Genomic DNA, 24,999 nt, shown 5'->3' with positions numbered 1-24,999 from the left:
TGCCTCTGACAGTTGAAAATGTGTTTCATTGCATTGCTCAATTCACAGCTTGAAGAAACTGCACAAGGTGCAGCTGCTGGTGGATGCGACGTGCAACGTATTCTACTTAGCCAATCTGGAGCGGCAGCCGAGGGTGGACAATGTGATTGGCACACGCAACCTTGCGGCCAATCAATGCGATCTCAACTTCTGCTGGGCTCTAATGGAGGCGTACGCACAGGCGCCCCCATACGGCGGCGATGTGGCCGGCGATGAGGCGGACGTGGCTGGCAGTGAGGCGGGCAAGCAGCGGCTATCGATGTGGAGCAACAACAGCGTGACTGACGTCAACTGGCGCAACTATCGGCATTTTGTGCAACTGTCTGGCATCGACATACGGAGCAGCACACAGTTGGTCTTTGACGTGCTGCAGCAGATGATCGAGGTAAGTGCCCAGCTGTGGCTGCAACTGCAACAATAGATACTGGCTGGCATAAATGTCAGTCACATGCAGCATAATTTCATTAGAGCAACCAGCTTAACATGCCAATCCGTTTGATTGATTCTCTGAACTGCGCGATGTCCAATTCGCTCGCACTGAAACCTATTGGCTTGTCAGTTTGGCTAATTGGAAATGTCTTAATGCAATTTAACTTTTGTCCATAGCTGAATCACGTCCTAGTGCTGCCCAATCTGGTCAAGTTCTGTGAAATTTGCGAGAGTCGTGATCAAATCAAATGGATTAAGGACCGCACACTGCGACTGCAGGACCAAATCGCCATGGATGACACCATATCGCATGAGGTGGGTGAATACGTAAAGAGAAGCAAATTGACTGCTCGTCTTAGACTGCGTAAAATAATCTTAATTATTACTATAGTCAAATACAAAGTAGAAACTTAATTAAACTATCGGATGAGGGATAAATCTATGCTTTTTTTATTTTCCATAGATAGCAGTATATTATAGTTTATTTTCTTTCCCATATATCTGCACCAAATATTTCCTTTATATGTCATATTCTTCTCATGTGAAAAGCGATGAGTCTATGTACTATATATTTTCAATAGTTAGATGTACTTGTCCTTCAGATAGATTATAGAACAGATAGTTGATTTTATTTTCCAAAAATCTTATCATCTAAAAAGTAACAAATGAATCTATGTACTATATCTTTTCCATAGATGTATGTATCATATAGATAGATTATGGAACATATAGTTTATTTTACTTCAATCTTATTTGATATTGCCTCTATATGTCTTATTATTATCATGTCATATAACACAAGTCCACAATTATGTTTTTCCGCAATAGAATCGCTTAATCAAATGTCGTATAAATAATTAATATTTGTGTTTCAAGATTTCTGAATGCACGCTCTAAATTATTATCTGTCGTTCGCTCTCTTCATATCAGATGTGCAGTTACATCTACCTTGAAGATAATTAATCCCCAGCATCGGTCTTTGTGCCTCAGTTTCTACAGTTTATCCTTCTGTTTTTATTGCAGCACATCATCTACTTGCTGTGCCGCACGCAGGCCCTGCTGATACCCAGCCATGGTGAGCTGCAGCACTTGGCGGCGCTGATTGGGAACGTCTATTTGAAGAGCTCGCATTGCTTCATACGGATTGCGGCGCTCCAGGGTCTGCTTTGTCTGCTCGAATGCTGCAGTCGAACCAACACGGCAATAGGCAAGCTCAGTGATGAACTTGCATTGCTGCGTGACTTAATTGTTGGCTACATCAATCGTCATGGAATCATTGATGAGAGGTAATACACACATGCAAACACTAGCACTCTCATACACACACACACACGCACACACTGAAATACAAATTCTGTTTTTGGCCAAACCTCAAGTTTCTATGTAACGATTTGCCCTGCATGTTAACCAGCTGGGATTGGGCAACAGTTGCTGCACGCTAGCCATGTTGCCACATCTTGGCTGCAACCGCAGATAATAGCAACAACAGCAAGTTGTAGAGCAACTGTTGGCTCTATTTACGATGTGCATTAGTTGGGCTCTAGCCAACATTCGGTCGCTCCTCTTCCATCCAATAATGGCAAAAGTTCGCATTTTGCATTACGAACAGTTTTGGCTGCAGCGTGCTGCGTTCTGCGGATCTACCTGGCTGCCTGGTCGTCTGGCTGCCTGGCTGCCTCACTACCCTTTGTGGCGTTATCAAAAACTTTTCAAGGACTGCGTCGGTTGCACCTCCTTCCTTTTGCTGGCAAAAGTCGAAGTTCTAATAACTCGACGTGGCTTCCAATAAAGTAACTCTCTCTCTCTCTCTGCCTCTCTCTTTCTCCCTCCCCCTCTCCCTCTCTCTCTCTCTCCGTCTCTCTCTCTTTCTCTTCTTCTCTGTGGCTGTCAATATATATTTTACCAGCTCAAGTGGAATGGCTGATCGATGACACTGCCAGGACTTCTGGTACTCATGCTCCTGCTCCTGCTGCTGCTGTAGCCAAATTGTAATTATTGGCACTGCAGCTGCTGCTGTTGCTGCTGTTGCTGCTGCTGCTGCTGTAGTTGGTGCTCCTGGGTGCTGGCAAGTTTTGGTTTAGCCATTTGCTGTGCGGCTATTGATGAAATTTCATATGCCAGCACTTCAGTTGCTTTGCTGCAGCAAAGTTTGTTTTGCTGTTTTCAGCTGGCAACCTTGAAACTGTTGCAGCTGCCGCTGAGACGAAACCAATGGCAAACATTGAAAATTATTAAATTGAAATCGGGGCGAATTTGTGTGTACGCAGCGCGTACGGATGCAACCAATATGCAAACACGCCCCGAACGCCATTTTCCAGCAGCCGCAACAATAATTAGCGGCTTTTAGTGCAGCGAAAATCTAATCAGCACGCAGACAGCGGACCTAAATAGTACGCCCAAAAGTCAAGGCTTGCGCTGGGCTAATTATTTTGTAATTTAACGCGCGTTGCTGGCCGGGCAGCAGCTGCTGGCCAGCATGCAGTGGAACGCATCAAAAATTTCTAATTAATTTAGAGAGAATAGAGAGCAGGAGCAGCATCTGTTGACAGCGAGTCCAACGAGCTGCTGTTAGCGTCAATGATTCCGCATTGATTGATGGGCTGGCTGCCAGGCAGAAGACTCAGTGTGTTATCTAGTTCGATTTTAGCATTTTATCTGCATTTCCATTCTGATATTTTTCTGATTTTTTTTCTGTTTATTTTTCTTGAATTTCTGGACAGCCCGCTGCAGTTCAGTGATGCACATACGAAGCTGGTCTGGACGCTCAATTACAGCCTGATCGAGTGGACGTCGAAATTTGTGCCGCAATGCCATTTGCTGTCGAATACGATTATTGCGGCCAATAATTTTCTGAAGAAGACACAGAATGAGGAGCTCTATCTGTGTGTGCTGCATGTGAGTAGAACTAGTCATATACATACTACATACACTCAACACACAACACGACACAACACAACACACCAACAACACTCTGTGGCGTCTGTCCATTGTTGGCATTCGCCTCCATTGATGGCCCTAAACGTTCAGCCCATTGCCCTAACCAAATCTAGTGGGCAACTTCAACTCAGACAGCGTCCACGTCGCGCTTAATTGGTTTTTTGATTGACAATTTTCAAGAGGAATCCAGTCAGCCAACCAGCCAACCAGCCAGGCAGCCAGCTAGCTAGTCAGCTAGCCAACTGCAGTGGCATTCCCTATAAAAAAAAAATAGAATGTAGCCACGCTCTCATAACTGGCAGACGCGGAAAAAATGCGAAAGCAACAACAAAATGTTTATTGGCCCAAAAACACAGCGTCAAAACAGCACAAGTCGCACATAAACTCACACACACATGCGAGTGGGGGAATGCGCGTGTGCATGTCCTGAACCAAAGTCCAATATAATGAAATTGTTGCTCAAACTTTGTGCACACATCGGTTCTATGTGCTCTTCCAGCAGAGACAACATCAATAACAAATTTCTCAGTCAGTGCGCATAATTTGGCCATTTAATAATCGACTAGCTGGGCTTTTAACTGCCTTTGGTAACATCGAGAGTATGCCAGTTGACAAACAAATTGCATACGCTGGCTCTGTAACAGTAATTAACAAATAGCAATTCCAATTTCAAACAGAGTCTGCTCGACCGACAGATGCTGCGCAGTTGTGTTTTGACCAGAATCCTGTGCATGCATAGAATGATGGATTGGTCTAATGTTTATGTCACTGGGCCAATATATTCATGTATTAATGAACTGATTCGGGCATTGATTTATTGATGAATTGATATAAGCATACACGTAGTGAAATATTGTTATTGGGATAGATATTTTGTTAGATGAATGGCTAGATTAATGAAAAAGAAATTTATTGAGAAGCTGATGCGTGAATGAATATATAAAACTCTTGACATCCTGAGGGCCTGCAGAGAATATATAGTATATATTATTATATAACTGCATTGATTGAGATGTATTGAAAAAGGTATTGATTTTGTGAGTCATTGAATTTTCAGTGCAGCGTAACATATTCAAAAGATTTTTCAACACATTTGAGCTCTGTTTTTATGACAAGAATATTATAAATATTTTTACTTAAAAACAAATTAAATAAATAAATAAGTTGCAACTGAATGTTAATCTAGCGTTAGCCTTTAGAGTGCATTATAAAAAATATATAGCAGCCTATTGAATACCCTTTTTTATGTGCCTAAGAGTTTACAAAACGTTTCTGTTCACTGCACACTTCCGGTCATTGGGCATTTTTTGCTGGCAGACAAATTAAATTCAACTTTTGAAGCAATTTATGAAATTTGCACGCAATTCAATTGTTTTGCTGTTGTTGTTGTTGTTGTCGTTACTTGTACTTTGATGGCAACAGGACACAAAGAGCGAGAGAGAGAGAGAGATTGAGAGTCAGACAGACAGAAACTGAACTAAAAAGCAAAAGTACTCAGTGGTTGGGCAGACGGCGCTGAGCTGGGCGTGGTCGCCCACTAGCGCGCAGCGACAACAGCGGCCAATAACAATAACAATTTGCCACTCAATTAGCGTGGCCATTACTGAAAAATCCACTTAAGTATGCAATGATAAAAATTCAAAAGCGAATCGTTCGCCCCCAAAAATTCTGTTGCTCTATGGGCCGCGCACACTGTCTACATATATACGCTGCTAGCTACATACATACATATATGTGTATATATGCATATAGAAACTCTGTTAAGTTTGATATTTTTTTGCCATGCCAACAATACATATTTACATTTATGTTTACATATCTATCTGTGCAGGGTCTCGAGCGCATCGTTGTGCGAAGCGGCTGTTCGAGAGCAGCGCCTACTGCAGCGGAGGGCAGCGGAGCTGAAGCTGGCACTGGAGCTGTGGTCACACCGCAGTTGCGACATAAAATTGAAAAACTTGCGCTCGAATTGCTGAAAATGGAAAATGAGAAATTTTCAATTCCAGCATTGAAATTGCTTTTGTCCTGCATGTATGTGGGTGAGTACCAAAACGATAACCACTCGAGGAAGTGCGCAGCAGAGGAAGTAATATAAGAAAAAGACAGCGAAAGAGAACAAGTCAAGACAATACCTCTACAAAGGCAAAGTCGAGCAAGAGCAGATGTGCGTAAGCTATAAGAAAACAGTCGAAAATATTTTGTTATTTTATTTAACAGCTGCAAACCATAAGGACGGAAAAGCAGAAAAACAAAAACAATTCTGGTTGTCCAAGTCCCCTGCTGAGCGAACATCCTTCGACTATCGTGGCTTTAACTGGCCGGCTTTAAGCTCTATCGATAGTGGAGCTTAATCATATGCAATAAACATATAAAGCACTTGCATTTAGTCCCAGTTCTGCTCCAGGTCAACTGGTTGACTCTGCCATTGGCCAAAAGTTAATGTTGTGTGTGTCCGTTTGTTTGTTGGCCATGGCCAGCACCGGGTCAACAGTTTGCTGCCCATTTTGGCCATGACTGCGTGTGTGGGCCTGTGTAACTACATGCTTGGGTAATTGCTGTCAATGCTTACGGTATGCTATATGTTGGCCTTGGGTGGCTGGCCAGTCGGCCAATTGGCCAATTGACCAACTGGTTGGCCAGCTGCCTGACAAGCCAACAATTATTTCTCTGGCTGGCGTTATTACCGCAATTTCGGGGCAATTATTAGCGTTGAGAAGTGTTTGACACTCGGGCGCATGCAGCACATTGCGCCTCCCTCCTGCTGATAGCCTCGTTCGAATTGCTCATTTTGATACCCTAGTCGGAGAATGCTAATGTGGGGTACATTTGTTTATTAGTTAAGCAGAGCATTTTTTGTAAGGATTGGTGATTGAATATGTCTGAGACAGGGCATTCACCGTGATGCTTTAAGAAAAAAGTTGACTTGTTTTGCATTTAAGAAATCGATATATATCGATAAACGTTAAATAGACAAATTTCTAATTATATAAGCTTAGTCTTAAAATATTAAATAGCCAGTAGAAACTAATGTAGAGTCTTATCAAGGTTTCTTGATGTTCAAGACTTGCTACCATATGTACTGGGTACTATAAAGTGCCTCACTTTCGATAGATATATATACTGTGTTCATCTTTGGGGAACCGTTCGATTACTGTTTCGGTCTTTATTTATTAAGCAGTATTGTCCATGCCATATGTTCATTTGGCATTTCATTAGCTCAACTTAACTAACAAAGATTTAGATACATATACTGAAATATACATATATAAATTTCGGTATATAGACCAATGTCTGGCTGTGCTGCTTTTGGACTTGTTGATCGAACCAATCGGCTGAGCTGAAAGCCATTTAGCTGCGTTTAGTTGCGGCCAAAGTGGGAAGCCATTGAGAGTCGGTCCATTGTGTTTTTGCACTTTAAACTTGAAGTTTAGCTTTGCAGCCGGAGTGACATGTGTGCAGCAGCTTTTTGGCCAAAACAATGCTGGCGATGTGCATAAATATGGCACCAGGATGCGATGCGATGCGATGCGCTGGGTTGCGTTGCGATGCGATGCTCGCACGGAGCTACATGTATTTTTCTTGCACTTTGTCAGGCTCGATGCGATGCGCTGCGATGCGATGCTGTGCGGGCAGTGCGGGGCAGTGCGTAGTGCCATTCGCTTTTAGGTCCTTGGCAAATGCGCACAGCATGCAAATCCTTTGAAAAATGTCAATGTTTGCGCTAGTTGTGTGCCACGCCCCCTTCGTGCAGCCGCCAAACGAGAGTTTCGCCAGCAAATGGCAGCAGCTTCGGCGATTTTAGGCCCTCTCGTAGCCGGCCAGAACCAAGTGCAGCTAAGCGGAAGTTGGCCATGGCGTGCCACACCTCCTCGCCCGTTCGTTAGCCTGGTTTATTAAAGTGTTTGGCGGGCGCAACAAAAAAAAACACGGCGCAAATAAATCGAGTCCCAGGCGACGCAAGACGATACTGCACGCCCACAAAAATTCTAAAAAAAAAAAGAAAAAAAAACAAATGGCAGCAGTCTAAAAAAAAAAAGCGCCACCTTCGTCTCTCCCATTCATCGAGCAGTACGCAATAATAAATATTTGCGGCTATATTGGGTATCCTTTAAGGACCCGCACAGCGAAACACAGCCGTTTTTCCTAGCCAACTTTGTGTTGCTCGTGCTCGTGTCTGTTGTTTCGCTTCGTTTCGCTTTTTTTGTTTATCTTTTTTTTTTTGTGAGTATCTTAAATGAATTTTACAGTTTGTTAGCTTTTTTTGTGCTTCCATTGCTAACGGCATTTGTGGCGCGCATAATTGTGGCCAGTAGCAGCAGCAGCAACACCACCAGTCCAAATCCTGGCCAACAGCAGCAACAGCAACAACAACAATCGCCAAATTGGCAACAGCCAGCAAGAATGTTAAGCCGGCAAAAGCTAAAGGCCAAAGTTGGCGCTGGCCAAGCGCGCGCATTGTTAATAATTCGCACACGCCAAAGCTAAATGCAGCCGCACATGAAGCAGCAAAGGCTTTTAATGCTGCCCCACACAAGCAACAGCAACAACAACAACAGGTTTCTAGCTTCTGTTCGAATAGTAGCTACGCCCACTAATTCGCACACATTCAGACATAAACAACTCATTTGTAGCATTTTCATTCACCCACAACAAAAATGCAAATCGAAATATTTTCCGACTCTCCAATCCACTGAAGTAAAATTTAAAAAATTAATGATAAAATAATAAAAAAAAATTATAAATAATATATGTCTAAAACATGCAACAAATCATATACAGTAGAATCAGAATCCGGTTGTAACGACGAAAATTCTGGTCCCCAGACAAACTTATAGGAGCAAAACTCTTGACCGACGCTCAATCTATAATCGGATTCTATTGTAAAATATATTCCACACTCATATTTAATTATCTGTTGGCTAAATAGTTGATTAACAACTGTTAATAGGACATCCCAGCAGTTTCTCTGAAAATTTGAAATATTTCTTACAAGTCTAGCTATAATAAATATTGAGATCTTACCTGTTTTCCGCTACGATTACAAAATATATCCAGACCTAAACACGCCCACACTCATAGTGAGACATAGAGAGAGGTTGGGGAAGTGTAGGCACGTCAAGTCAGAAATTTTAAATGTAAATTTATGTGCTCTGAACTGGAGTATGTGAAATCACTAATGTAGACGCAAAAAATGGGCGGGGTTCGCTTTGTTAATTGCAAAACTTTTGACTTGTGACATGTTTGCGCTGTTGATGACTCTGGTTTTTTTGCTCTCATTTTCATTTTTGCTTTAGGTTCGTCGACTCAGCTGGAGAATACGGAACTGTCGAATGGCATTGTGCAGGATGATCCAGAGATAATCGCGCTGCAAAGCGATAAAGTCGATATACTTTTGCATTGTATTAAATCATCGAGTCGAGACGCTGCCTGGATTTATGGACAAGTGCTGTGCCAAATTATACGTGATTTAGTGCCACCGAATGAAATATTGACGAAGGTCATAAAGGAGTTCCTGGCCATAAATCAGCCGCATGGCGATGTTATTGCCATGATTGTGTATCAGGTGAGTAGCAGCCAAATCTGCTGGCCAACGGTGCTCAGCAGCTCTGCTGGTCCGCTGAGCGCAGCTCGGCTCAGCTCTGCTGGCAAAGGTAAAGACGCCGCAATCTACTGCGCTAGCCACTCGTGCGTGTCTCAGCGGGTCAGTGAGTGAGAGTGACTGTGTCTGTGTGAATGTGTGTGTGTGTGTGTGTGTGTGTGTGTCTTCGTGGTGGTCCATTTTGCTATGGGTAGCTTTATGGGCCTCTGTGTCTTGAGACTGGAGCGAAGCAAATGCACCGCTAATATCTGGTCTGAGCACCCGGTGAAAGGGTAAAATAGTTGCCTCCAGTTGTCAGATGCCGGCCTCTGTGTGCCTGTGCGTGTGTGTGTGTGCGGAATATGTTGGCAGCTTGAAAATTAATGGAATTCATGGCTACAGCTTGGCCCCTGACCAACCGAAAGCGTACGCAACTATGTGGGTCAGACCGAGGCAACTGCCTCTGTGGTGCCATAAAATTTTTTTCATTAGGTTCAAGGTTGCCCAGTGGGCGTCCCGTGCATATGTGTGTCCTGGCATGGAAATTAATAAAAATAAATAAAAAAAGAAAAGAAAAGGAAGACACGAAGCCTTGGACTTGGCTAAACTGGAGCAGGCAGCCACATGGCTTAAAGCACAAATTGCACTGTCATTCGGGCCAGGCTAACTAACTATGGCAAGCAGCGAAATTTCATTAGAGCAATCCGTACCCTGTTGCCTCCGTGTTGCACTCGTTTAATCAAGCATTTCGGTTGCCTTTTGTGCTTTCAGCCGGCGCCAAATTCTAAAAGAAAACTAATGTATTTTTGCTTCTGTCTGTTTTCGTATCTTTTGCTTCTTTGTTTCATTTCGTGTCTACGTGCTTTTTCAGGTGTTTCGCTCGGCTATTGACTCGTCGTTTCTGCAAATGCTGCAGGACTGGCTGATCTGCACGCTGCCAACGTTTTTGGCCCAGCCGGAGCAGCAAGGTGTCTGGGGTCTAAGCGTCATCTTTTTATCCGCTTCCATAAATCTGCATTTGATTAAACTATTTCCGCTGGTGCTCGGCAGCGGAGCATCTGCATCTGGTTCCGCTCCGGCTGCCGTCGCCAGCCCCAGCCCCAGCCCCGGACACGGGCCCGCAACCACATCCGCCTGCGGCAGCGTCTGGATGCCACCGCGGAAATTGGGTCAACACGAAATTGCATTGTTCGTGACAGCTGCACAAGATTTCCATGCGAAATTGAGTGCCGAGCAGAAGTTGCGCTTTCGCGAGGCCTTCAGGAACTATGAGCAGAGCCAGGTCTATGCCTCCATGTTGCAGCGCCTCTGATAACGCTCAAATCGGACTGGAGCCCCCAAGGATTTTGCAGCGGATTTAGCCGAAAAATAAATAAGTAAAAGACGCTGAAGAGGAGCAGGCAAACTTACGCCCAGGACAAGCGCAAGCGTGAATAACTAATTGCTCTGCTCTGCTCTGCTCTGCTCTGGTCGGCGCTTGCAAAGTTCAGACGGATGTCCTCCGACTTCGCTGCTGCGTCGCTCTCCCTGGGAAAACTTCTTTAATAGTTTGCGAATTCAAAATTAATTTATGGTTTACATTATGTGTAACTAATATTTAAATTATTTTCTCCCCTCCTCCAAACTTTAACGACCCGCAATTAATTTCTGAGTTGCAGCTCTCCCTCCCCCTCTCTCTGTCTATCTCTATCCATCTTTGGCCTTTTAGAAAATTGTGTTTTCTTAAAAAGTTTTGCATTAGTATGCAGCTTAATCAATTGTTAGTTAATTTGATAACAAATTCCATTAAGCTAAAAGTGTAACCAACGATCAACTTATTTCCGAGTGTTACTAAACAAAACTGTATTGTTCCAAGTCTTTAATCATGTATATTTAATAAAAGTCACTCTGTGAAAATATTTAATGTCACTGATCTGCGTTTTACTTGGGTGAAGGCTGCTCTTAAGCTATTTTATTTTTATACCCTGAACCCATTTTCAATGGGAAATCAGGGTATAATGGTTTTGTTGAAATGTATGTAACAGGCAGAAGGAGGCGTGGCAGACCCCACAAAGTATATATATTCTTGATCAGGGCGACGAGCTGAGTTGATTTGGCCCTGTCCGTCTGTCTGTCCGTCTGTCCGTCCGTCCGTCTGTCCGTCTGTCCGTCTGTCCGTATGTATGAACGCGTCGATTTCAGAAGATATAAGAGCTAGAGACTTCAAAATTTTTTAAAAATGTTCGTAATTACAGCGCGCATATCAAGTTTATCATTAAAAATCGATAACTCATCCCGATCTTTTTTTTATCGATAAAAAACCTTATCGAAAACCAGTTATAAAATTATATCTTCTACACCTTTATTGCTAGAGTCTCCAAATTTTTAATGTATGCCTATATGCAATTTATACAATTTCGGTTTTTGTTAAAATTTACCCCCCACCCCTAAATTCACCCCCTCACCCTCACTTTTGTAAAAAGCGTATTTCAAATACTAGAGACTTGTGCTTTAGAATGTGCACACATTTTTACCATATGATTACGCTCTGAAAGTTTTATTAAGATTGTACGTCTAGAAATTAAATTATTCAACAAATAAATTCTTATAATATTGCCCACACTGCAGCGCAGCCCAAGCGCAGTCGCTGCTTACTGCGCAGTTAGCAGGCGCGTTCTAATACGTGCGTGTGTATGTTTCGAAAAGAAGTGCAGACTGATTAGAATATCAGCTTAGAGGGTTCAGGGTATCTCCTAGTCGAGCAGTCTCGACTAGAGCTTTCTTACTTGTTTCTTTATTTATTCTTTTGTCATTTAAACTGCTTTAAACTTTTGCACTCTCACCTGTCTGTGCTGCGCCTTGTAACTCAGCTGGCGCGGATTTTTGAGCTGCAGCTAAGCGCATTAAAATTGACAAAATGTCACTCAAAAAGTATTGCAAAACTTATTTTCCGAAAAAAAAAATTGTTTTTGTTTATTTTTCTTTCCAAGTAGATGACTTATAGATACTCTGTTGCTTTGCAAGGATCAAAAAGAAAAAATATTTTTAAAAAATTATATTTACATAAATCTTAGAAAAACTTTGTACACTCAGTCGTGAATGGTCAGAATGTGTTTTTAATTTACTCAAATGAAGAAAAATAATTGTTCTTTATATTTATATAGTCTCATGAAAGTCAAGTCGTCCCTCAGCAAATATATCTGTATTATTTTCAGCACAATATATATCCCAACCTACTGCTTTAAGCTAATATACCTTCAAGCATTTTGCATTGTAGGGCATGCATAGAAAGATTCTTCGCCATTTTGCGACTTACAGAAGTTGCACAAGCACTGTCAAGCCAGCCCATTGGCTGTATTTCTGAGCGAAAATTGGCAGATCAACTTTTTTTTTTAGCTGCATGCGTACATGTGTAGTGCCTGCCCCCGTCGCTGTGCGTGTGTGTGTGTGCCGGAAATTCGCAAATGGAGAAAGCAACGCTCCAGAATGAAGTGTAAAGTTGTTGCACGTCGTTATATAGCTTCTTTTTTTTTTTTTAGATAGACAGCGCCTTATGCAATCGAGCACAGGCTTTACAGGGGCAGTGTGTGGGTGAAAAGACAATGTCCTTTTGCTGTGGCCATTGCTGCGATGAAGCGACACGGCGAGAGGCAATTTGGCTTTCGCTCTGGCCATAAACTGCAACATTTCGGCTATCAGCATTTGGTTACGGTTCATTTGGCCAAATGGCCATAACGACGGGGCCCGGGCACAGATTGTCGCTGTCCGCTGCTTACCCGCCGCCACCTGCCGCTCACCCGCTGCCAAGTGTATGTGGCGCAGCTAGCGACGTGCCACAAGCACTGATTCCAGGTGTGCCAGACACCATGACCTGCGCCTTCGTGCAGCTGCGACTCGTGTTCCATTGCCAGGCGTTGCGCTCTCTTTGCCGCTGTGGCTCGTGCCCAACTGCCAGCCGCTGCGCTCTCTTCGACGCTGTTAACAGTTGTCCAAGAAGAAATTCACCACGATTCGGAGTTGCGCTCTTTGCAAATTTGGCTCTCTTAAAAGTATCGCGTGCGCCCTCTCTCTCTCTACCACTGGCTCTCTCTCTGCCTCTCTGTGTTTTTACTGTTGCGAGTAGGTCAGTAGTGCGAACTGTTCCATGCCATTCCGTTTCGACTGCTTGGTATACAGGCCAGCACGAAAGTATGCTACAGCTCCTGAGCGCTCACACACGCACACGTAGACGCTCAGCAGGACAAATGTTACACTTACAGTTATGATTATGATTATTGTTATGATGATAACATTGTTGCTATTGATATTGTTGCTGTTGTTGTTGGTGTTGCTGTTGCTGTTGCTGTTGCTAACGTTATTGTTTAGCTATTTGCTTGGGCGCCTCAATGACTTAAGACCCCACAGCAAATGTGTCCACTGTAGCATGAGCCGATAGCTGTGCACCATTGAGCATGTACACGCACACGCACACGCACACGCACACGTATTGGCAGTTATTACGCGAGCTGCCACAATGTTATCTAATAAACAACACCTGCTTTTCGCTTACCTGCAACAGCTTTGATCAGCTAATTTGAAATTTTAATTACATTGGCAGAGGCGATGAAGTGATGCCTGTCAGCAACTGATACGCCTTAATTACGCCACCTTCGCAAAATAGGAAGTCAACCTCAGGTATGCCCACGCCCACGTCCATGCCTACGACTACGCCAAGAACCACGCCCTCGTCACGTGTAAAAATCAACGCGCCCAAGCTCTGGCGCTTCACAGGAGGCGAGCTCGCTTATTAAAACTGAATAAATTATGCAAAACTGTGAGCAGCTCGATTTCCTTTTGCCCAATAAACCGGAGCCAATACACGAAACACAAGACGAACGCTGCATAATTAATTCAGCTCCATGTCCGGCGGCTCTGAATGCAATCAAAATGCGTGCACAACTTGACCAAGTCGAGCCCAAGACGCTTAAAGCTGGCCCGAAAACTCCAAGTGGACTTTAGTTTGGGCCCACCTGCGCCTCAGCTCTGTGCCACGCCTATCAATGCCTATCAGCAAGCAGTAATTCGTAGTGCCGTCTCTGGGTCTGGAGCACATCGCAACTATTTCAGTTTCATAAACAATTCACACATTTTTGAGAGACTTTCCAAATAGTTTTTCGCGAATGATTGGAAAATACCAAAAACGAAACAACTGTAAATGATACAAAATATCTTGTTTATTTCTTTTATTGTTTACATTGAATTAGCGAAAAGCTGTGCAATTAACATTTGTGTTTACATTCGGCATTCGATATTCGCCTCGGCGCACTCGAGTGCGCGTGGCTCACAAGAAGCGTTAACTCATAGACAGTTTGGATTAGCCTATATACATACATACATCTATATCTAAATCCAAGTGCAAATACATATACATACATCTAAATACATATATAGTTAAGCTATATAAGGAGCATGCCATTTGAATTGCGAGCTCGTTTTTATAGGACTCCTATTTGCTTATTGTTTCTGTTTATAAGTTTGGTCCTTTTTGGTTTTTTTTTTTCTTTTCTCTGTTTTTCTGTGGGGCATTGGTCGTTAATTAACGGCACATTCTCAGCCCCTTAATTGGCCGCATTTAGCCGGTTGGCCGCGTTCGAGCGTCCTGCGAAGCAATCAATCTGCCACCTGCCGCCACTTCGCACTCGCCCTCTTCCACCTACGTCGGCTGCTGCTCCTGCTCCTGCTCCTGCTGCTGCTGCTCCTGCTCCTGCTCCTGCTGGTTGTCGGTCAATCACTTTTCGATATATACAAATAGATATTTGGAGCTGTCGCCGATTTTTCGTTGTCGTCGCCTGTGCACTCACAGGCCTGTCGTAGAGGTCCTGCCGCAGGACGTTTTGCGCGGCGGCGGCAAATCAGATGTGTAATTCTGGTAGCGGTTCGAGCAGTTAATGGCCTACAGAGAGATAGAAAGTATGAAATGCCAGGACAGAGAACACGAAGGCCGGGCATAAGTTAATGCCAAAAATACATAAAATAACGACAGTAAATCGTTGCCACAAAATGTTTGATTAATGATGTGTTGCGCTCTGCACGGAAGCACCGTGCACCGTGCCCCACAAATTCCCCACGTCAAACCGCCAGCCCCGAAGCGCAGCGCACGCTGTGGCTTTGCATTTGAATGATTAGATTTGATTCAATATTCAATTATTTAACTGGTTTGAGGTGTTGAAATGCCCACAGTTTATCTGTGGGTCCAACATAGCCCCAGCCCCATACCAGGTCGGCTCCAGCTCAGTCCCTGCTATCCCGTTGGGCGTTTGCATATAAATGATTTATGAATTTGCGCTCTGATTGAATCGTCCGAAATTGTTGATTAGTGCGCCGTCATTGAAACAACAACAACAGCAACAACAACAGCAACAACAACAGCAACAACAACAGCAACAACAATGGCACCAACAACTGCCACAACAATCGCATAGAATCTGGCATTTCCATGCAATCACTCAAGGGAAATAAGTTACGATTTTCGAGCCCCATTGACTATGGACCATATTCAAATGCATTATGTATACACGTGCGTGTGTGCATGCCTGTGCCTGCGTGTGTGTTTGTGTGTGTGTATGCGTGTGTGTACCTGCGTACCTATGCTTGGCTGTGATTTGATTATGGCAGACATTTTGCAGCGGAATTCATAAACCGCCTTTCAACTGTTGTGCAAACTCTGACATAGCCTCGCTGCAAAATCTTTAATCGAATATCTCTGTAAATTGATATTAATTATGCATAGAATACAAATAAATAATGGTCCGATTACGCGTTCAGTTTAAAGTATCATATTTGGACTCTGAACTACTGGTACACACATACATACATATGTATATATATTTGAGGTATTTATTCAAGTAAATATCCGTTTAGCCAGGAAGCAACCAAATCGTTCTCTAATGTCCTTCGGTCAAGTTTCTTATTTACACTGTACATAATTAATATACATTTTGTTGTTGCATTCATAATTAATTTAATTTCATATTTTGCGGTTTCATTAAATTCGTTTAATAGACTTTAATTTCATAGAGCAGCATTAAAATAAAATATATATATGCAAAAGGCAAATAATTATATGATTAAAAATAATTGTAAATATTTAAAATAAATAAAAGTGATTTTTGATATTTCATTGGCCGCGAAAGCAAATATTAAATACCGTTTACTTTAATTAAGAGAACAAAGTAAATACAGCGACGAGCAATGCAGCCGCTTGCGGCGCTTGTAAATAAATTATATTACATTTTTAATCGAGATAAAGTCGGAGTCTCAGGGCGGGCAGATGACCGCATGCATTGGTTGAATTCAATTGATTTTGCGACACATGAAATTTTTTAAATTAAAAAACAAATGAGATTCTATTGACAAATGGCATAATGGACGAGCCGTCAGTTGGGCAATTAGCCAATTTGATAGGCTAATACGTGTGTTCAATACCTGGCCAAGCGAGGACTCAAAGCACGCGCCCAGCACAATTTGCCAAAACAATAGCCAGCAATTTAATTAATGTAATTAATCTAATTTAATGACTTGACAAACACATCAATTAGCGCCGAGTGGTGGGCGGAAGGGCGATGGGTGGCGGGCGGCAGGCGATGGGCGATGGGCGGGCTCAATTTAAATGCAAAGTGCTGGAGCAGGTCTTTGCGGCAAATGGAAAAGCTGCTCCGCAGCAACAAAAACAAATTAAAATATTAAAATTAGGCCACAAAATGATTGAAAGGAAATGTTACAGACGACTTTGCCATCGACTCGACTCGACTCGGACACAGCACTCGAGACACTCTCCCTCTCTCTCGTTCTCCCGCTCGCCCATCTGTCTGTCCCTAAAGTAATTAAAAGTAGGTAGAGCATAGTCCCAGCTCCGCTCACCCTCGCCTCCTCGCTTCCTCACTTCCCTGTGGAATGCTACAATTTTGGTTGTATTTTGATTTTTCGTTATGTTTTGTTTTCTACTTATGTAAATGGCCGAAAGAATTAATGCGTCCAGCCAGTGCGCTGAATGGGATTGAGCTGAGCTGTGTATCGAGGTCGAGTCCAGTAGGGTCCTGCAACTGTGTCTGCGAGTTGCATAAAGTGCTTTTCTAGCAGCTACTGTGCTTACTATTTAAAATTCCATATTTCAATATTATTTCCCTGCGTTAGATAATTCCAAATATTTATCTCGCACAAATGCCAAAAATAGCTCGGATTTGATTTAAGTTGATTGGCACGCCTGCTGCTGCTGCTGCTGCTGCTGCCTCTGCCCCTGCCCCTGCTTCCGTTACTGTTGCTGTTGTTGTTGTTTCACAATTTTGCTGTAAAATGTTGGTATTTATAACGCAATTATTGAGCGCATCCCACGCGGCGTATGCGCGTTTTTCGCACTTAACTCATTAAGGCCCCCAGCGATTGCTGGCAAATGTTTGAGCATTGCGCGCGTTTTCCCAATATTATATTATTTGAATTTTCTTTTTTTCGTTTTTGCTCTCTCCCCCCCCCCTTGTCTGCGTAAATAGTTTAATTGTATTATCGACGGAAGCATTTGAAAGAATTAAACGCACATTTGAAATCGCATCAAATGACTGACGTTTTTACAGCTGCATGCAAAATAACATCAATTGAAGGGAAACCACTTTATCCAGCTGAACAAAAAACAGAAAAACAGTCCACAAACTGGGTCGAGAGCAGGCACTACTGGGCTGCACGAAGCCATATGCAATGCGCTTTGACAATGAAAACCAACAGCCAAACCATTCAATTGAATACAAGAAAGCACTCAATCGAACAATGGCCAGTGGCTCTTTGTCCCAGCCTTTGCGTTACGTACTCACCTTGTAGAAGGCCTTGCGGAAGTTGTCCGAGAGGAAGGCGTAGAGCAGCGGATTGATGCAGGAGCTGGTGTAGGCCATGGTGTGGGCCACTATCTGCAGTATGACACTGAACATGTTATTCGTCTCATAGAGGTCCAAGGCCTTCAGCAGTAAGATGAGCTGCAAAGCAATGGAACGGATTAAAACTGGAGCGAGCGCTAAGCAAAGTGTTTCGTGCTCACCTGCACAGGCAGCCAGAGCGAGGCGAAGGCAATGACGACGACCACCACCAGGCGGGTGACTCGCTTGCGTCCACGCTGCGACTCCTTGGACATGCGCACGCCGGTGCCCTGGTGCCAGAGGCGCATGATCATGCGCACGTACAGCCCGCTGATGACCATCAGGGGCAGCAGGTAGGAGCTGATGAAGAAGCTCACCTGGAAGGTGCTCTGCTCGAGGACTTCATTATCAATGAAGCGACACATGGCATACGTGACATTCGTCTGGTTATCATAGTCGACCTGTATGGAGCGAAAGTAGTCTCTATAAAACTTAAATATTAAATATTACACATACGTCATGTTGCCCGACGTTTTCATGACATTTATATTCATAAAACAAGGTTGCAAAATGTGAAAATCTGTATATACATATCTGCCCTGGAGACAGGCTGATAACATACATATTTGACTCTTCACATGACGCACTCACTACTCGGAGCCCCGCTGGCCCTCTGTCTGGCCTGTCGGGTCATAAACTAGAAATGAGTCGTAAACAATTTATATATATATCGATTCACACGGCCAACTTTTTGTTTACAGATTTGTTTACAGCTCAGTCGCAGTGTGTTAATATAAAATACGATTAAAAACTCTAGAGCAAAGCATATATTTGGTAAATTGTTGCTGCTGCTGTTGCTGTTGCCACGAGCAAGTGAACAACAAAAGTTGGCCAAGGAGAGTGCCCTATGGCCATAGCACCGAAATGTTGTATGCGGATTAATTTGGCATTTAATTAGTTCGAATTGAATGGATTTTCATGTTCATGTAAGTTCTTTGTTAAGTGTGTCAAATGGAGATACTAGAAAGACAGAGATAGAAAGAGATAAAGAGAAAGAGAGAGAGAGAGCAAGCAGAAGAGACCATTAAACAAATACTGACCCAACTCAAGTGGTTTTGAAAGAATTCATAAACAGCTGTCAATCAATGCCACAATAGATCTATATTTAATGCAGATATTACGACAGGCATATGCCCCGTTTTATGGCTATATTTCGTCTACAACAAAAATATATACATCTACATCTCTATCTATATGTATATGTTGATATACAACGACTAGTGAGCTGTTCGCATCTGTTATTGTTACAACTATCTGTAAATATTGTTTGTTTTTTGTTGTTGTTGTTGTTTTGTCCTGTTTTGTTTTGCTTTGGCGCGCATTGTTTTGCTTTGTGTCGACAATAGATAACAGTATGTAATATGAATATAATTAATAGCTAACTGTTAATTAACATGTTGATCAAACATGAGTTAATTATGCCTTTTTATCGCGCGCTTTGCTTTTGTTTGCCTGCGCACATAAGGAGAGAGAAAGTGAATGTGAGCATGTGTGTGTGTGTGTGTCTGTTTGTTATCGATACACCCAGACACACACACACACATGCATACATATTCAATTTGGCCAGCTTAATCCTATGGCCCAGCAAAGCAAACAAAAACAAACAGCAACAAAAGCCGAGGCGTGAAAAAAGAGCGTGAAATGCCATTTAATAAAATATCAAGTTACAACAACAGCAACCACAACAACAACAACAACATCATTGAGTACACAGCAAATGGTCCATTTCATTTGATAAAGACGCCAACGGCGATAAGATACGTTTAATTACGGGCGACTATTCGATTATGAATAGGGCAACCACACACGACACTCACGCGTGCGAATAACAACAAAATCTATGCCCAAGCACACACACTCACTCACACACATGCACACGCACACCCACTTCCCTGGAGAATTGTATTGAAACGTGGCTCAAGAAATTTGCGTTGTATTTGGCTAATGAACTTTGTTCGAGCATCGAGCGAAAAGCTATTAACAGTTCGCAGCTGTGGCGCACATTTTCAGCTAATAAGCTGATTAGCTGCCTTTCGAGACATTCTTCACACATTCATTTCCATGTTTTCATATGTTAACAAATAGACGAAAACTGTTTATGACTTCCATCAAGTGCACAACTAAATCGATAACAAAATAATCGATATTTAAAGCAAAACTCGATATGCACGTTCTATACACGGACCTAGAAAAAAATTCAAGTCTCTAGCTCTTATATCTTCTGAGATCGACGCGTTCAAATATACGGACAGACGGACGGACGGACGGACAGACGGACAGAGCTAAATCGACTCAGCTCGTCGCCCTGATCAAGAATATATATACTTTATGGGGTCTGACACGCCTCCTTCTGCCTGTTACATACATTTCAACAAAACCATTATACCCTGATTTCCCATTGAAAATGGGTTCAGGGTATAAAAAATAAAAACCACAAATTCAAATATAAACAGCGGAAAATTTCTTTTAAAAAAACTTAACCTAAATTAAAACAATTCTAGCAGATATTGTTGGGCTTCGGAGAATAATTTCGATAAATCCAAAGACATAAATATAATAAATTAAAACAAAGCAAAAATACTTCCAGATCTTGAATTCCTCTTGGAAATGATTGATAAACATTTACCTGCAATTTTGTGCAGGAAATTGTGATGAAGAGAAACAAAATTGGATATGTATTTTAGTATTTTGATTGCTGGTTCATAAAAGTTCCACTCCGCCTTGTGGCTAAGCAAAGTTTGTGTTGTTGTTATTTCGTTTGTTTGGCCGCATTTATTAAACAATTAACTTGTTGTTCGCACTCTGCGCACTTATCAGCCACGCATTAGGCCAAATGGATAAATGATATCGAAGCCAAAGAGCATTTCGTGCGCACTCAGTCTATAGCATCAAGGTCATCGATTTATCATACGCCCCGTATGCCCAGTCCGAATCTCTCGCTATCTATCTATCAGTCGGCCGGGCCGGGCCGGGCCAGGCTGTCTGTGCGTCTGTGCGTCTGTGATCAATGATCCATTAGTTGTGGTAGCAGCTGAATAAGCTGAATCGAAGCACTGATATGCATATTGTAAATGGATGTTGCGCATATGAGTTCGAATTGCTATTGGCCATATGACAAGCAACAGTATGGCTCACCTATATACGTACAGCTATACATATTGATGTGTATGTGTGCCTGTCTATATCTCTAGCTCTATAATTAAAATTTATGCATTTAAAATAGCAAATTAGCAACAAAAACAGAACAGGCGCCCGCACCTAGCAAATTCTCAATATAAACACGTAAATGCGAAACAAAGAATAAACTTAAATATAATTAAAAGCAACAACAACAACAACAACAACATCCAAATGTGGGCAGCTAAAGGCCAAAGCCAGATCCAGCCAGAGCAAAAGTATTTCACCCACTGACGTGGAGCAGCAGCTCGGGATATCTAACGAGGTGCCGATGATGCGAAGCAATAAATTTTCGCTGGCCTCTGTTATTCGCAGCACATTCGGGCACAGCAGGCATCTAACCCTGAGGCTGAGCTCCCACACACAGCCACCCACCCAATATAAACACACACACACACGCATACTTACCACCACATCATGCGCAAAGGTGACCGGCATGGAAACGGTCAGCACGACAGTCCACAGCGTAAATATGGCTATCTTTGTGATGTGCTCGGTGCGCAGCATGCGCGAGCGTATGGGATGAACGACAGCCAGAAAGCGATCGATGGACATCAGCACGAGCGTGTAGATGGAGGCGTAGGCGGTGACCACGATCAGGTACTGGACACTGCGACACCAAATCTTGCCAAAGGGCCAGTGCTGCGTCACATAGTCGACGGCCGTGAAGGGCACGCAGAAGATGACAAACAGCAGGTCGGCGGCGGCCAGATTCACGATCAGCAGATTCGTTGTCGAGTGCATGTTCTTGTTCAGCAGCACCACCAGGATGACCAACAGGTTGCCAAAGAAGCCCGAGACGGCAATGATGCCAAAGAAAATGGGCACCAGCCAGCGCACGGTGGCCCGAATGGCTTCCTCCTCGGATTGAAGTGCGGTTGAATTGTCCGGGCCGATGCTGTGGTTCAAGCTGCTTGTGGCCAGCTGGTGCAGCTGGGTGGCCAGCGTCGTGGTCAAGTTGCTAAGTTCCATGCTGAGGGTTTCGCTAGTCTATTGATTTTTAATTGGCCCAGCAGCGCTCATTACATTTCCCTTTGTTGGCGCACACAATGAGCCAAGCATTTTCTTTTTTTTTTATTTCGCGACAGTTTTGTCCGTTGGATTAATCACAGGTCGTCGAGTTCAAATAACAAATTTCCAATTAAACGATTTTGGCCAAGCAGGCAACAGTCCAAAGGAATCGTGGTACACTTCTGCTACTGCTTCTTCTTCTTCTCCACTTTTTCAATTATCATGCGCAATAATCCAGAGGGAGCAGCTGCGGACACATTGTTTAAGACCGAACGTAATTCACGAACTACAACACGTAACGGTCCCAAAGACAATTTGGAGACACACCAATGAACACACTCACGCACACACACACACACAGTCACTTGCCTATACAGAGTACACGATAATTGTAACAAGGTAAGACAACAATAGAATGGCACAAGAAATAAAAAAAAAAGTGACGTCACGTGCAGCGCCCTCGAATCGGCCGTGTCACGCCCTTGCTAACTGTTATTCCTTTGTGTCAGCTGCACCCACATACAATAAATGCTTTACAAGGACTTCGGCAATTTCTTATTGACAGACCGCGCGGCGTCGCCTTTATAGCTGTTGCCTGTCACACACACACACTCACACACACGCAAACAAATCGCATAATTTCTGCTTGGCTAGCTCTTAAATTTGATTATAATTTTCTTGAATGATGCTCACGAAAATATGTCTTCATTTTTTTTCGCTTTTTTTTGTTTTTTTTTTTTTTAATTTTTAAATTATTTTTCTTTGCTTCTTCGACAATTCGAAAATTCAAACTGCACGCGTTGGTTACCAGCTCGCAACTGATGGCAGTGCCTCAAAAGATTCGCTGTCTACGTCGACGGCAACGCCAGCAGCACCAATAACAACGTCTACAACAACAGCTGGATGCGTGTGTGTGCGTGTGAGTGTGAGTGTGTTAGTTTATGGCGCAGCTCTTGCTGGTGAACAGCCAATGCCTGGCCAGCGCTAGCTGTTTGCTTAGCCACACGGTAAGAGCGTCAGCCCAAACAGTTGGGAACAACAATAGCCGGCCGGTCACCAGGGTGACAGCTGGCTGTGCCGCACAGCTGGATATAGTCGCTGTATGGTGCTTAACTTCACTGATTAACTGTTGCGTCCGGCAACCGGCAACCGGCAGCGGCAGCGGCGACAGCGGCGACGGCGATGGCGGCGGCAGAAATCAGCTAGCAAACGCCAGCAAACGAAATAAACACAAATTCAGTCAGACAATGGCACGCGCTGCTTTACCCATTCGCCAGAGCCAGTGCCAGTGCCCACTGCGCCCCGGCCCCGGCCCCGTTTCGCACAGTTTTATTGTCTGGAGGTCGCTTATCGCAACAGTTTTATCACACACCTTTAGAGCACTGTGGCGCACCGCAGCGAGGAGTGGGTCTGGATTGGCGAAGCAGCTGTTGCCGTCGCGCCCGCTGCTCCGGGTTAAGCCCGGCAACGACAGCCCATTTACATGCCTATCATTGCCAGCCAGAGTCTGGGCCATTCACCTGTCACAGCCAGCTTGACGAGCCGATGTTGACGTTGACGTTGATGGCGGCACCGACGCCAACGCCAACGCCAACGCCGACAGCGTCACAGCTGCGGCTTAATTGTCGCACAGCGTTTGCGTCGGCCACGCCTCAGTGGGCCGTCATCGAGTACAACAACCATTTGACGAGATTAAACATGAATTAAGCAGCGCCTGAAAAAACACAAGCAAAATAAAACTCAGCCAGAGAGCAGCCAGAATAAACACAATTTCACAAAAAGCAAAAGATAAAGAAATAAAAATCAAGTGAAATCATATAGATTTAATGTGGAACACGGCGCATTTAATGTAGTCCTTAATCTTTAATGAATCCTCTCTAGCTGCAAATACGATTTTAATTTCCCCTACCTTATTTAAACAGCATTCGCAACTTTGGCCCAGACTCTACGACTCGCTTATCATCTGCCGAAATATGCATAGAATTTCGCAGTCTACTCTATTTGTGCGAACTGTGCGAGCCTAATATTGCCATGAAATTTCCAATATATGCTGCATACCTTAAGGCGCACCGAATCCAATAAGATTGCTGATATTCGCATGTGTGTAGCATAGATATCAAAGCATTCGGAATTCGAGTAAATAGGAAATGCATATTAAAACCAGAATCTGTACTGAGAAACCATATAGAGTTCAATCTAGTTCTAGCCTGCTAACAAAATGCGCATTAAAGCTGGATTGCCACGCAGAATTCAATTTAATTTACAGACTCTATTTATGAATTTAAATTTCTGGCCGCAAAGCTCAAAATTCACAATTAGCAGCAAGTCAAATACACAAACTATGAAATTCTGTGGGTTTTTCATAAATATATTAATATGTTTTCGGATAAAAACAACAGTAAATCACGTAATATGTTTGCTAAGCCTAAAATGAAAAGCGAGAATTTCAAATAAATTAACATGTGAATGAATGACAGCCTAACACACTACATACGCACACACACACACACACACACGCACACATAAAAGATTCTTGAGCCGCATAACATTTACTGCCTGGCTCACTTTTAGCCCAATTTCTGGCTGTTGTAAAAAGTTAAGCAAACAATTTTGTTATGCCAAAACTTTCGATGTGATTGAAATGTTTTGAAACGAGCTACAATAAGAGCATACACACACAAATACAAATACAAAATAAACATACATACAGACACATAAATGTATATATATATATATGAAAAATGCTTTGCCACGTTGTCGGGTCGGGCATTTTCATTTTTTGGCATAATCATGTGCAATACCTTATTTTTAGACAGATATTTAGGGCTAGTGTTAATGGCAGCACAACAGTGGGCGCCACATGCAAAATAGTCAACACAAAATTTAATAATTGTATATAATAGCCCAATC

General features: G+C 43.1%; 2 protein-coding genes and 1 long non-coding RNA gene across 3 annotated transcripts in view; 1 reads left to right on the top strand and 2 right to left on the bottom strand.

Moving 5' to 3' along the window:
• Positions 1–10,891, top strand: part of LOC6574941 — a 46,110-nt gene extending 35,219 nt beyond the window's left edge. The window contains exons 23-29 of the mRNA XM_002000933.4: positions 49–424; positions 646–783; positions 1,492–1,754; positions 3,189–3,363; positions 5,237–5,444; positions 8,700–8,968; positions 9,855–10,891. Coding sequence (XP_002000969.1) covers positions 49–424; positions 646–783; positions 1,492–1,754; positions 3,189–3,363; positions 5,237–5,444; positions 8,700–8,968; positions 9,855–10,295 — 1,870 coding nt within the window. The 3' untranslated portion in view covers positions 10,296–10,891. The remainder of the gene's footprint in view (positions 1–48; positions 425–645; positions 784–1,491; positions 1,755–3,188; positions 3,364–5,236; positions 5,445–8,699; positions 8,969–9,854) is intronic.
• Positions 8,074–8,705, bottom strand: LOC122756970. The gene is made up of 2 exons (XR_006356819.1): positions 8,428–8,705; positions 8,074–8,371 (listed from the first exon to the last, which is right to left on the bottom strand). It is a non-coding gene; the product is annotated as an uncharacterized LOC122756970 (long non-coding RNA).
• Positions 10,892–14,157: 3,266 nt separating the features above from the next.
• Positions 14,158–22,923, bottom strand: LOC6574940 (allatostatin-A receptor). The gene is made up of 4 exons (XM_002000932.4): positions 21,487–22,923; positions 18,024–18,302; positions 17,803–17,961; positions 14,158–14,894 (listed from the first exon to the last, which is right to left on the bottom strand). Exons 1-4 carry the CDS (start codon positions 22,048–22,050, stop codon positions 14,799–14,801), a joined length of 1,098 nt encoding a protein of 365 aa, XP_002000968.1. The 5' UTR covers positions 22,051–22,923; the 3' UTR covers positions 14,158–14,798.
• Between the last annotated feature and the right edge of the window lie 2,076 nt (positions 22,924–24,999).

Source organism: Drosophila mojavensis, unplaced genomic scaffold (genome assembly GCF_018153725.1).
Source record: "Drosophila mojavensis isolate 15081-1352.22 unplaced genomic scaffold, ASM1815372v1 contig_231, whole genome shotgun sequence".
NCBI lineage: Eukaryota > Metazoa > Arthropoda > Insecta > Diptera > Drosophilidae > Drosophila > Drosophila mojavensis.
This window is presented reverse-complemented; position numbering and strand designations above follow the sequence as displayed.

Bases quoted from the DNA above. Each gene is read 5' to 3' on its own strand.
- LOC6574940 (XM_002000932.4), bottom strand. From the start codon at position 22,050: ATGGAACTTAGCAACTTGACCACGACGCTGGCCACCCAGCTGCACCAG. The intron at 17,962-18,023 runs GTGAGCACGAAA...ATTGCTTTGCAG, and splicing joins CGCTCTGGCTGCCTGTGCAG to CTCATCTTACTGCTGAAGGC. The intron at 14,895-17,802 runs GTGAGTACGTAA...ATCTCTCTGTAG, and splicing joins TCCGCAAGGCCTTCTACAAG to GCCATTAACTGCTCGAACCG.